The following is a 12,667-nucleotide window of genomic DNA, read 5'->3' as shown; positions in this document are numbered from 1 at the left end:
CCTCCTCAATCCTCTCCATTCTATTACAAGTCATGGGTCACTGGGTAGAGAAGGAACAGTCAGAAACGATGGTTCTGTCCAAACCAAAGCTATCAGTAAGGTGGGCTGCTTTTTCTTAAGTTGTAGAATGGTTGGTCTGTCAAAATAAAACCTCGTCTGAGCCAAGAACCTAAGTATCTAAGCTCAATGAGTTAAAAAGGTCTAAACTCATAAACATGCTATGTTAAACTGTCAGTTCTCTAGAAATACAAACTATCAACCCTAGAAAAAATGAAAAATAACTTGAGTTTACCTCAACTCCATCAGCTTGGCAAAGATGACAAAAGGAAAATGGCAATAATGGAGGAGCTACAGCATTGGTGGAACTGTGAACTGGTTCATCCTGGAAAGCAGTTCTACTCAGTCACTCAACAGTCCATCTATACCCTCTGACCCAGCAATAGCACTAACAATATTATAAGCCACAAAACACATGAAGGGGAAAAGGACCCATGTGAACAAAAAAATAATTGTAACAGTCCTTCTGTTAGGAAATAACTAGAACCATAAACCCCACCAACTGGCATATGCCTGAACAAATGATAGCATATAAATACAAATGAAACACTGCACAAGAAATGAGGGATTAGGATTCAGAAACTTAGAAATTAATGCAGAGCAGAAATATATATACTGAGCAGAAACTATGTTTTATGTGACATGAAGGGAAAAAAATAAAGACTTAAGAACTCTGCTCAGCAATGATCAGATACGATACCTGGTAATGAAATCTGCTATTCATAGCCTAACAAAAAGCTGAGGGACGCAAGGACAAGATATGTACACCTTCTGACATGGCTGTGCATGGATTTGTTTTCTTGACTTATAACTGTTACTAGGGTTTTGTACATTTTTTTTCAAGGGGGGAAAAGGTGAAGATGCATTTTAGCATTAAAAATTATTTAACATAAGGAGACAAAGAGGATAGCTTTGAAACTAATATATTAAAAAATCCAAGCTTTATATAAGGTAAAAGTAAGGTTTCATATGCAGTACAATTTCTGTCAATGATTAAATTCAGCACATAAAAAAATGCAAGTTAAATCTGTCATGTCAAAAGTAAAAATCAAATCACAAAAAGGCAAGATCACGAATAGTTTGTTTATTGCAACAGTTACATTTTGAAACCCTTGCATCAGGCAAGGGCACAACCGGTAATTACATCAAGAATAGACCATCTACACAGTCAAATATATAAAAGTTTCTTTTATATTTGCTCAACACTGGTCAGCAAGCAGATTCAGTTCATAGTTGATTCATTTACTGTGTCAACCCAAGCTTCTTCTTCAGAGACTCTGGCATCTCAGGTGGAGGAGGACGGGGAAGTCTGAAATAGACTTTCACGGAGTCATAGATGAACCACTGTAGTGCAGTCAGGGTACCAATCATGATGATACGGGCAAAGAGCCCCTTCCATACACCTGGTAAAAATAACAAGTAAAGCACACTGGAATGGGGGGGGGGGGGGGGGAACGGGGGACAGGAGAGAAATCAATACTGTGCAGAAGTTGTATCTAAGAGACAAAATTCTACCTCTGAATCCAAGCCTTTGGAGGACTTGTGAAGCTGAGCTGCCCTTTTCCTTGTTCAGCACAGATACCACAGAGTCAGCAGGGTGAGACACGATGGCACAGAAGACACCAGCTGGAAGAAGAGGACAGTTACTAACTATGCCCAGGGCAGGGGTTCACCTGGCTAATACTGAAGTAAGAAACAGACCAACTATGAAGATGTAAAACTGAACTGTTCACTTCTTAGTCTCCCTATACTTTGTATACTGGAGAGGTATAGTTTTCGATTTGTATTTTCTCCAGAGATTATTAAGTCTTAATTCACAAAGTGCCAACCATAAGAGTTTTAGCTGAGTGTCAGAGATTTTCAAGAATTAATGAACACTCAAAGACAATCTTTATAAATATTTGCTCCTAAGGGCTCATCGGGTAAAGTGGAAAGGAATCACAGCAATCTAATCACCTTCATTTAGAGAAGCAAGATGACACAGCTTGCCTCAAGGTCACACAAAGTAATAAAGGTGAGTTTCAAAACAGGTACCTCAGTCTTGAAGTCACAGAACATGAAAAAGAATGTTTGGATGAATTAAACTTGGTACAAAATCCCAATGACACTGGGATTCAATAACTAAAAGCTGTAAGTATCTATTCAAAGGCAGTTGAAGATTCACAAGCACTTCTCACCTATGTAACCTGCCACGAAGGTCACCACCAGCTGTTCTCCCTTTGAGCACTCACTTCGGGGCTTCGGAACAACGTACTTGTACAGGGCCTCAACAGTTCGCTCAAAGCAAGCAAACTTCATCATGGTGTATGGGATCTGTCTCATCCATAAAGGAGCAACACCCTTGTAGAATCTATAAGACCCAAGTAGTTAATGTAACACAAAAACTACACTCTTAAAACCAAAGTTTTGTTTTGAAAAGTCTGTCCGCATACCAGTCAAGTCCTGATAGTAACAAATGACACAATGCCATTTCTATCAGAACGTATGACTAATATGCAGGTATATTCCTCTCACATGCCAATGACTCAAGCACCTTTGACAGTACAACCGGTAAAGTTGCTGGATGCCTCTTGACTGGAACTACAAGAAACAAATGTTAGCAAGTAGAACTCAGAACAAGAGCTGGCATCCACAAAGGTGGATCTAAGGAAGCATGTTGGCTACATATCTGCCCTAAAGTGTAAACTTTTAAATCAACACATCTTTCAGTTTAAATTTTTTTTCAAATATATATACACCCATACACAAAAATAAGACAAGCAGGGACTGGAATCCTCACACCACTTCTGCGTGGCCTCTGATCTGAAGCCTGGCGCCAAGTCTTTCAATCAATCCAAAATGCCTGCCTAAATGGGTGAGTCTTCAAGATTAGTCCTTTTTCTGTTAATAGTCAATGTAGTTAAATTAATGCCTCAATTTAGGGTTTTGGGGAACCTGCTACATTTTATTTGACCAAGCTAATAGAAAATGACTGAACGGACACACAAAAGACCAGAACACCATGCACACAGACTCCACACGAAGAATTCAGACCAATCACTTACGCAAAGAGGCCCTCTTCTTTAAACATTTTTGGAGCAGCCTCCCTCAGGGTGTTGGCGTAGCCTGGCTGGGTCTGAATTCTGACCTTGGCAGCTTCCATAGGAGCCAGGGCAATATCAGCAAAGAATTCAGCACTGGCTGAGGCAGCCAAATACAGGGATGTACGCCAGAGGTAAGCATTTTCCTGAAACATTAAAATGAGAAATCAGCTTTGACTTCCTGTTTCACTTTGTTTTCATATTGCTTCTAAATTATCATTTTGAAAACAAGTACAGAGAAAGAGCTACACTCATAATTACAGCTTTGACATGTAAGATACTAAGTTAGATGCAACCACGCTTTTAATTTATCACTTTCCCATTCTTTAAATGTTGGCAGGCAATTGGGGCACATGTTGACATCTCCTATCATTGCACAGGTTCCTTCTGCTTAGCCAGGCCAAAGGGCCTATATTTATTGTAGGAGGCAGAAGCAACCTGGCATAGTAAAAATAACTTTGGATTTCATCACCAACCAGGCTTATGACCTTGGGAAAATTACATCTTTAAATTTCCATTTCTGATTTTGGAAAAATAACTGTTCCAAATGCATAGTTTAGTGTATGTTTAAAGTTAAGATTATTTACCTCACCAAGAAGGTTACTATACAACACTTTGAAGACTTCATAAAAACCAAACTTGCAAAGTCCCTGCATTGAGTACCCAATGAATGTTGGAGCCCATCCTTTAGCCAGACCACGAACACCATCTTCTCGAAGTGTGATGGAGAATCCATTAAAGATGCCCTTGTATTTCTGGGGGTCCACCTTAAAAAGCCACAAAATAAAAGGATGTAACATCTCCAAAAATCTTCAACTGGAGTCATAAGATGCTTCCGAAGGAAACTTACTTTCACTAGTAGCTCACTGAAATATGGGCATGCTATCCTTGTATAATTAAGGTACTAGAAAGGATAATACCTCAATTCAAGCACTATGATACTTAGCCTAATACTTCTTAACCATGAGTGTTATTTTTTAACCCTGTCTAAAAAGCACAAAGTAGATATGAGGTCTATAATTTATAAAGCATATCAAACAAGCCACTTCTTGATAATACACATCCAAATATTAAGCTACTCCCTAAGTATTTTTGAACACATGCCAGCAAAAATGCTGAGATTCTTTTTTTTTTTTTCCTTTTGGAGGGCAATTGGGGTTAAGTAACTTGCCCAAGGTTACATGGCTAGTTTTTTTGTGTGTGGGTGTTAAGTGTCTGAGGCCAGAACCGACCTCTGGTCCTCCTGACTCCAGGGCCAGCGCTTTACTCACTGCGCCACCTAGCCGCCCCATAATGCTGAGATTCTTGAATACACATGCCAGCAGTTCTAAAGTTCAGCTCCTGAGAATATTATGAACTCAGAACTAATGAGTGAAAAGGTTCATTAAAAAAAAAAAAAACAAGGTGCTTCAATTATTAAACACACATAGCCCAGTATGTCAGTGAAGAGAATCCTTCACATTTCTTTAGAAAACCTCTATAATTAGCTATGCAAATAGATCTTATCTCACTATTACTATCAATGCTGGGATACTTCACCTTCCTCTTACTCCTAATACTTCACATTTCTCTCTTTCTCTCCCCCTTATAGGTAAATGGACTTCTAATCCTGTTTGGGATAAATAGATTTTTGATAATTCATTATTTTTAACACTTTATCATTTTGATTTTTTTTTAATTGAGCACAAAAAGCCTATGTAGAAATATATTAAAAGTCAACCCTTTTATTAAAAAAAACACATAAGCAAATCCTATAAAGTAAAATTTGGATTGGCAAAGTAACACACTTAATATGCAGCTAAAACAAGATGGACAATACATAAGTTGGCAACTAGGGTTAGGGATAAGAAAAAGGTCCCAAATGACTGAAAACACACTTTAGCTATGTTGGAAAAGGCAGCATCTAAGAATCAGGCAAGAAAGAGGAAGCACCTCCCAAAATTGTTCCTTAAAAAAGACCTGGCAGGTTTCAGAAACCTTTACCTGTCAGTAGAGTTTAAACTTTTTTTGAAACCAAGTAAGAAAAAAAAGACTATTTTGAATAGTTTACTATTGCATCATGAATATTCAAATTAACAACAAAATTTTATTTTCTTGTCATTTTCATCCTTGCTTTTAACAACATTTTATGGTTTTAAGAATCTTGCCACAAATCCCAAAGCCTTTCACAGAGCCAACTCAGTACAAACCTGCATCCTGCATTTCACTAAGTCGAGGGGTACAACAGCAGTGTGTGTCAGGCCACAACTTAAGACCCCACCAACGCCACAGAGCGCATAAAACTTCATGGAGCCATATTCACAACTGTATTCTGTAGCAGAAACAAGACACACCATGCTTTTTAATAGAAAAACTCTTGTTACTAGAGAGCAACTTACCTTCTGGCCAATTAGGATTTGCACAAAGCTGGTTAGTAGAGGCCCACACTCGCCACTCTCATAGCCATGCAGCAAGGATGGACTGGAGTCCAACATGCCAAACCAACCTGCATTCTGCACTTAACCAGATCTAGGGGAACCACTGCTGTGTGCGTTGTGCCACAGCTAATAATTCCTCCGAGGCCACAAAGGACAAAGAATCTGCCAGATCCATATTCGCAGCTATACTGCTCTGTTTTCATTTAAAGAAAAAAAAAAAAGAATTTTTTTCTCCAGACACCACAACATTGCAAGTGACAGAAAATCTTTCTACACCGAATGATAACTACCCAATTTGACTAACATGCTACACTTAGAAAAAGGTAAGTCTTTTAGCTCAATTTACAATTGAGTGACAAAAATTAGACATTTCACATTTAAAGTTGGCAATGAAATGAATACCAGGTATCTGATTCTTAAATACTGGGAAAGTCAGCATTACTATTCTAAAAAAAATTAATAAAAAACCAAGGAAGTTTAAGATATACATCAATTCCCAAGAGAAAGCAAACTAGCTTGTGTCTAACACACACACAAATACTTCACCCTACTTGTTTACCAATACCCCCATCTTCTTACAATCTGTATATATAGGACCATGAACACAAATACTTTAAGTACACACCAAAAAAATTAAACTAGAATAATATGGAAAAAATCTAGGTAGGTCTATTTAGAAAAAAAAGCAGAAAAGGAGTGGATGAAAGCAAGAGAAAGTCCAGCAGTTACTGATCCACTCCAGGGGCTAATTTTCCCTGCTGGTTTAAGGTTGCCACAGAAGCCCTGCAGGGATTTAAAACACACAATTAAAAGTCCAACATCCATTTCAACAAAGGATTAGGATAAATTATCTTTTTTTCTACAAGATAACTACATCATGCTAAATTATTCTACCCTCAGAATAAATCTTAGGTCCCTCTCCTCTTGTTAGAGAAATTAATAAGGTCTTACCTTAACTGTATAAAGTACACTTAACTATACATAAGTACAGATCATATACTATCCTTGAGCAGAGGAAAGGATTTTTCTTTCTTTTGCAAATTTTTCTGTCACAAGGGCCATCATTACAAGACATCTTTTCCAGCCCTCAATCTAGGTGCTTTCTCAAGAGACTACCTTCAATTTATCCTGTCTACACCTTGTAGTGATATGCTCACTCACTGTTTATCCCCACTAGGCTGTGAGTTCCTTTAGAACAGGGAGACTGTCTTTGGTCTCTTCTGGCACCCCCAGCATAGCGGAGTACCTGTAGTAGGTACCTAATAAATGCCCAGGCATTCAGGGGCAAGCACAACCTCAAACGGGTGACAGGACTTAAACTGTTATTAGTACAGAGATCGCCAGGTGGAGAAGCTCCCTCCACAAAGGCTAGCCAGAACTTTCTCTGCAATCGCTGGTCCTAAAATGGCCCAGGACCTGCTCAAGGTCACACTATAAATCTTCGTCTGAGGAGGGATGACTTCCTGGTTCCATGAGCTCAGTCACTACTGACCATTTACAAGGCCTGGCCTAGTTAAAGCTCACTTTATTACATTTAAAACTAAGAGTTCCACTGGAATGGGGGAGGGGGCTGTTACCTAGAAAATTACAGCAATGGGGAAAAATACCTTACATGGCCAACTTACTTAGCCAACAGCTGTGTGGAATTTATTGATTACTTACAAGATGCACCCTATCAATACTATCTCCTGTTGTCTTCCGGCCTACACATAAGGTTGGTGCTAATGTTACCCCCATCTTACAAATGAGGAAATTGAGGCAAAGGTTAGGTGACATGCCCAGGGCGTCACTGCCTGTTAAGTATCAGAGGTTGGATCTGAATTCAAACCCCAAGACTGCAAGTCTCTTATATAGAGCAAGAGCTCTATACACCGCATTCGCTCACATTTTCAAGGACTTTTACCGACGGAATACCTCCTAGACAAGGTCCTGGAGAGCTGAAGGAGAGCTCGAGGCCCTTCCTCCTTTCAGGAAGGGTAACTGAGGCCGAGGGGGCGAGCCAGAGGATCCCGGGGGTCACCTGGTGACCTTGGGCTCTGCTTGGGCCCAGGCCGCTGGTGGCTACCCCTAGCTCTTCCAAAGTCCGGTCCCGTAGTTTCCTCTGGTAAAAATGAGGTGGGGGGCAGGGCTGACTCCACGACCTCCCCGGCCTGTTTCCTCCTCTATCAGTGGCCTCCGAAGTCCACTCCAGCTCTACATCCCTGGGGCTGTCATCTCCCCAGCCTCAGTTTCCTCTTCTGTTACACCGTGGCTCGGGGCCGGGCGGTTTCTACGTCCCTCCCCCTCCCTAGGGCCCCCATCTCGCACTGCCTCAGTTTCCTCGTCCGTAAGGGGAGTGTTTGGGCCAGTCTGCCCCCGAACCCCGTCCCCGCTCAGGAGCCGTGGCGCTCCGCGTCCCCTCAGTCCAGCGTGGGCGCGGCCCGATGACCTGTGCCCAAGGTCACGGGGCCGAGTCGGGCCGGACATCTCACCTTCCACGGCGGCTGCGGCCAGGCTGCGCGGGCGGAGGCGGCGGGGCGCGCCCGGGGGCCCCACGGGGCTGGGGTCGGCCTCATACTGCACGAGCTGCAGATGCGGCGCGTGGAAAGGGTTGGCGCGCGCCAAGTGCGCCACGGACGAGTACATCCTCCTGGGGAAGAAGGCCGCGCTGAGCCGACGGAGGCCTGCGAGGGCCCCTCCAATGTCACCACGGACACGGCGAGCGCGCCCCCTCGGTGGCCACCCTCCCCGCCCCCCCGCGGCCGGCCCTCCCTCCGCCCAGTACCCACCACCCTAGCCTCCCTGGCCTCCGCTCCGGCGTCGCCCTCTTACTTAAGATGGCGGAGACACAACCGTCCGTCCGCTCCAGCAGGCTGCGGCTCACAGAGAGCGAACGTCCTCCCCCCCCTAAAGTCTGTGCCCTCCGTCCGGCGTCACCGTGACGCCGTCCTTACATCACAGCGACCGCAAGCCCGCCGATTGGCGGAGTCCGGCTCCGCAGCCGTGGCCCCGCCCCGCCTCGGGCATGCCCTCCCCCTGCGAAAGAGACCTAGCTTTTGCGCAGGCGTGGCCTCGGTCGTCTTCAAGACCCCTTTACTGGGAAGTCGGGCTAGCTTTTGCCTTTGCCCTTCTGAGCCTGAGCGCGAGAGCTGGCCGGCAGGACGGACGTCCGTCCTGTAATGTCCGGTGATTTCGACCTGGGGGGGGGGGAGTCGTCCCGCCCTTTCGGGGCTACATCCCCAGCCCCTGTCATTGATAAACTGGTGCCCAGGGCCTTTTTCCCTTTGCTGGTCCCTGACGTCGCCATTACCTAGGTTGTCTCGTGACGCGTCTGGGGTTCCACCCCTTCCCGTCCGCCCTCTCCCGCCTCCCCGGGCCCAGCCCCCAACCCAGCCCTCCTGCCCTCTCCCCGAGGGTAACCAGGACTACCTGCTCCCCTGCAGCATTCCAAGGGTTACCTCTCCCCCCGTCCGAAGCAAGTGGACGCATTACCCACGACACAGAGCCGACGGTGTCACCCTCCTGCTCCAGAATCTTCAGGGGCTCCCTATAGCCTGCCTGAGGAAGAAAACCCCACGTTGTCCCCATCTGGCCCCCAGCGCCCTTTCTCCATCCTCTCTCTGATACTTCCGGACGCCAGGTGGCACAGGGGACACAACGCTGGACCCAGGAGGGCGAGTCCTTTAGTTCAAAATCAGCCTCGGACTCTGCATAGTTCAGTGACCCTTAGACAAGTCAGAGCCTCTAGTCTGCCTCTGTTTCCCCTTCTGCAAAATAGAGCTGAAAATGCCACCTGCCTTCCAGGGTTTCTGCGAGGATAAAACGAAATGTCTGCAAAGCACTTTGTGAACCCTAAAGCCCAGTAAGTACGATTATTAGTACAGTAGAAAGTGCGCTGTTTCAGGAATATAAATTCATTCTCCTAACTGTACATACGAGAAAGTTGGATGTTGCAGAGGTTAGGATGTTGGACAGCACCCAGCACCCCGCCCTGCACGTAGTAGGATAGGCTCTTAAAAATGCCAGCCGATTGACGTGGAAAGTGGAATTTGAACCCAGGCTCAACTCTCTGCCTTAAGCCCCCACCCTCACCAGCTGGGTGACTGGGGACCTCTTTCATCAATGAAAAGTAGCTCTTGATAGTACCTATCACAGGGGGATGCTGTGAGGAAACAATTTAGGTGCTTTGCAAACTAACTGCTTTTATCCCCAGGGGCTGACACATTGCAAGTATTTGAGAGATGTTTTGTTGATTGCTTGATTTGGAATCAGAGGACATAGGTTCAAATTTTACCTTTGACAAAGTCAGTGACTTTGGGCAATTTTCTTACCTTCCTGAGTTTAGTTTCCTCCTCTGTGAAATAAGGGTATTGGGGGGCGGCCAGGTAGCACAGAGAGTAAGAGCACCATCCCCAGTGTCAGGATGACCTGGGGATCGAATCCGGGCTCAGATACTTAGCACCACACCCAGAAATAACTGGCCATGTAACCTTGAACAAGTTACTTAACCCCAATTGCTTAAAAAAAAAAAAAGAAATAAGGGTATTGGACTAGCTGACCTCTAACATCCTTTCTGTCCCAAAGTCTATGGTATTATGAACTATGAATTCCAGAAAAACTGGGCTGTATTCCATTTCCCAGAATTTGATACTCCCATCTCCAGCCATCCTGTGTTTTTGTAAGCCATCCCCTATGCCTTAAATATACTCCCACTTCATAGCCACCTCTTAGAATCCTTTTCTGCCTTCAAGGGCCAGCCAAAATACTACCTACTGGGTGAAGACTTCCCAGATACATCCAGTTAGTGCTATCTTCCTCCTCAGTTCTCCTTGTGCTATGACTTATTTGAGTATCTGTTCCATACCCACTCCTTGAAGAATGTAAGCTCTAGAAGATCTGTAAAATCTCCTTCAGCTCTAAAATTCTATGGGCCAAATAAAATTGTATTTTATTTAAAAATATTCTGTCACTAGTGGTTGAATTATTATATTTAATTATTATACATACATACATTATCACTATTTACAGATAAGGAAACTGTCTTATAATGGTTAAGTGATTTACCCAAGGTCACAGACAGTGACAGAGTTGGGAATGGAATTCAGGGCAATGGAAAAAGCTAAGTATAATAAAATACAGTGACATGTCAGAAGCAAAAATAAGGAACAAAGAATTGAGGCAGAAGACTGTTGTTTGTGAAAACAGACTCCAAAATCTGAAATAGTTTTAGAAAGAAACATATTAAGTCATTTGGTAGAGGAGAATGAGCCAGAAAGGAGGTGTGGCTCCTTCTCCCCAGGTTCTGGAAGATTTACATCATATAGAATGTGTACAAGGATTTTCCCCACAGGAACCCAGTCCACTCACTTAGCAGTTTTATTGAGAGGGCAGCCTGAAAGCAAGGTAGCTTGAGATAGTTTTGAATAAGTGTTATCCAAAACAGAAGCTTGGGGTGGACCTCAGGAGCTCCTAGGTGTGGTAACCAAAACAAGGATGCTTTGGGTGAATTTGGGGTGAATCTGGAGCCTGGGGAAATTAGAAATAATGTGTAGCCATCTCTGTTATTCCAAGAGAATAACTGGGTGTGGACAATATAAGGTTGGATTTAAGCAACATAATAATTTTTCCCAAACAGTTAATAAATCATTTTTCCCACAAGATAATGCCCACCTAGTTGGGTTTTTTCCCCCCTTCCTGCCTTCTTTTCCTTCCTTTCATTTGCAAAGGAAACCTAAAGGACATTTGAGGAGCTGGTGAAAATTATGGAGCCTAAGGACCAAATGGACTTTGGTGGGTTGTTGAAATTCAGCCCCCCCCCAAAAAAAATGAGGTTGAAAGGGTGCAGTTTACTCTTTTCGGGTAGTCCTGCTTGCCAAAATGAAGTTTAATCCATTCTTGGCCTCGGACCGAAGCAAGAACCAAAAGAGACACTTCAATGCACCCTCACATATCCAGCACTAGATCATGTTGTCCCAGCTCTCCAAGGAGCTGAGGCAGAAATACAACGTGCGCTCGATCCCCATCTGGAAGGACGACGAGGTCCAGGTGTTTCGTGGACGCTACAAAACTCAGCAAATTGGCAAGGTAGTTCAGGTTTACAGAAAGAAATGCGCCATCTACATTGAACGTGTGAACCTTACTCTCATCAGATTTGGCTTAAGGAAGGAATTAACATACACACTCAATTGGGTATGGAAATCTATCTTACCCTATAGGAAAGTAGGGGTGGAGGGGATAAGAGAGGGGGATGATAGAAGGGAGGGCAAATGGGGGGAGGGGTAATCAAAAGCAAACACTTTTGAGGAGGGAAAGGGTCAGAGGAGAGAATAAAATAAATGGGGGACAGGATAGGATGGAGGGAAATATAGTTAGTCTTTCACAACATGACTATTATGGAAGTGTTTTACATGACTACACATGTATAACCGATATCAAATTACTTGCCTTCTCAATGAAGGTGGGTGGGGAGGGAAGAAGGGAGAAAATGTGGAACTCAGAGTTTTAAAAATGAATGTTAAAAATTATTTTTACACCCAACTGAGAAATAAGATATACAAGCAATGGGGTATAGAAATCTATCTTGCCCTACAGGAAAATAGGAGGGAAGTCGATAAAAGAAGATGGCAGGGGTGGGGGGGAGGTGATAGAAGCGAGGGCAGATTGGGGGAAGAAGTAAACAGAGTATGCCATGGGGGGAGGGGGGAAGAGATGGAGAGAAAATTTGAAACACAAAATCTTGTGGAAGTAAATGGTGAAAACTAAAAATTAATTAAATTTTTTTTTAAAAAGGTAGGAAAGTGCCAGGTTATGAAGATCTTTGAAAGCCCAGTAGAGGATTTTATATTGATCCAGCAGGTGATAGGGAATGACTGGAGTTTATTGAGAGGGGGTGGGGGAGACTGTGGTCAGATTTTAGGAAAATACTTTGGTGACTGAATGGAGGACTGAGGCAGGCAGGACAACCCACAAGTAGGCTATTGCAATAGTCCAGGAGTGAAGTGGTGGAGGCCTCTACTAGAGTGGTGGCAGTGTCAGAGGAAAGAAAGAAACAAATTTGAAAGACCTTTCAGAAATGAAACCCACAGGCAGATAGATAGATAGATAGATAGATAGATAGATAGATAGATAGATAGA

The 12,667-nt window shown here is 43.6% G+C and overlaps 1 protein-coding gene and 1 non-coding gene across 3 annotated transcripts; both read right to left on the bottom strand.

Annotated features, from left to right (window-relative positions):
- Positions 1-1,126: 1,126 nt before the first annotated feature.
- SLC25A3 (solute carrier family 25 member 3) lies at positions 1,127-8,507 on the bottom strand. Of its 2 annotated transcripts, none has more exons than XM_069095208.1 (8): positions 8,366-8,507; positions 8,026-8,183; positions 5,623-5,747; positions 3,725-3,904; positions 3,102-3,283; positions 2,235-2,407; positions 1,573-1,683; positions 1,127-1,460 (listed from the first exon to the last, which is right to left on the bottom strand). In XM_069095208.1, exons 2-8 carry the CDS (start codon positions 8,177-8,179, stop codon positions 1,300-1,302), a joined length of 1,086 nt encoding a protein of 361 aa, XP_068951309.1. In that variant the 5' UTR covers positions 8,180-8,183; positions 8,366-8,507; the 3' UTR covers positions 1,127-1,299. The 2 variants fall into 2 exon arrangements, with proteins under 2 accessions (XP_068951309.1, XP_068951310.1); XM_069095209.1 differs by lacking the exon at positions 5,623-5,747 and adding an exon at positions 5,327-5,448 and having other exon boundaries at positions 8,366-8,506.
- LOC138166758 (small nucleolar RNA SNORA53) lies at positions 2,477-2,715 on the bottom strand. Its single transcript, XR_011169719.1, has one exon. It is a non-coding gene; the product is annotated as a small nucleolar RNA SNORA53 (small nucleolar RNA).
- Positions 8,508-12,667: the final 4,160 nt, after the last annotated feature.

Source organism: Petaurus breviceps, unplaced genomic scaffold, assembly GCF_028583685.1.
Source record: "Petaurus breviceps papuanus isolate PSGF00001 unplaced genomic scaffold, PetGlider_PUasm1.0 225, whole genome shotgun sequence".
Classification (NCBI taxonomy): Eukaryota; Metazoa; Chordata; class Mammalia; order Diprotodontia; family Petauridae; genus Petaurus; species Petaurus breviceps.
The sequence above is the reverse complement of the archived record's forward strand: the minus strand, read 5'-3'. Positions and strand labels throughout refer to the sequence as shown.

Coding starts and splice junctions, on each gene's coding strand:
- SLC25A3 (XM_069095208.1), bottom strand. CDS start 8,179: ATGTACTCGTCCGTGGCGCACTTGGCGCGCGCCAACCCTTTCCACGCG. Junction 5,748..8,025: donor GGCCGCAGCCGCCGTGGAAG/GTGAGATGTCCG, acceptor AAATGAAAACAG/AGCAGTATAGCTGCGAATAT. Junction 1,684..2,234: donor CTTCGTGGCAGGTTACATAG/GTGAGAAGTGCT, acceptor CTCTTCTTCCAG/CTGGTGTCTTCTGTGCCATC.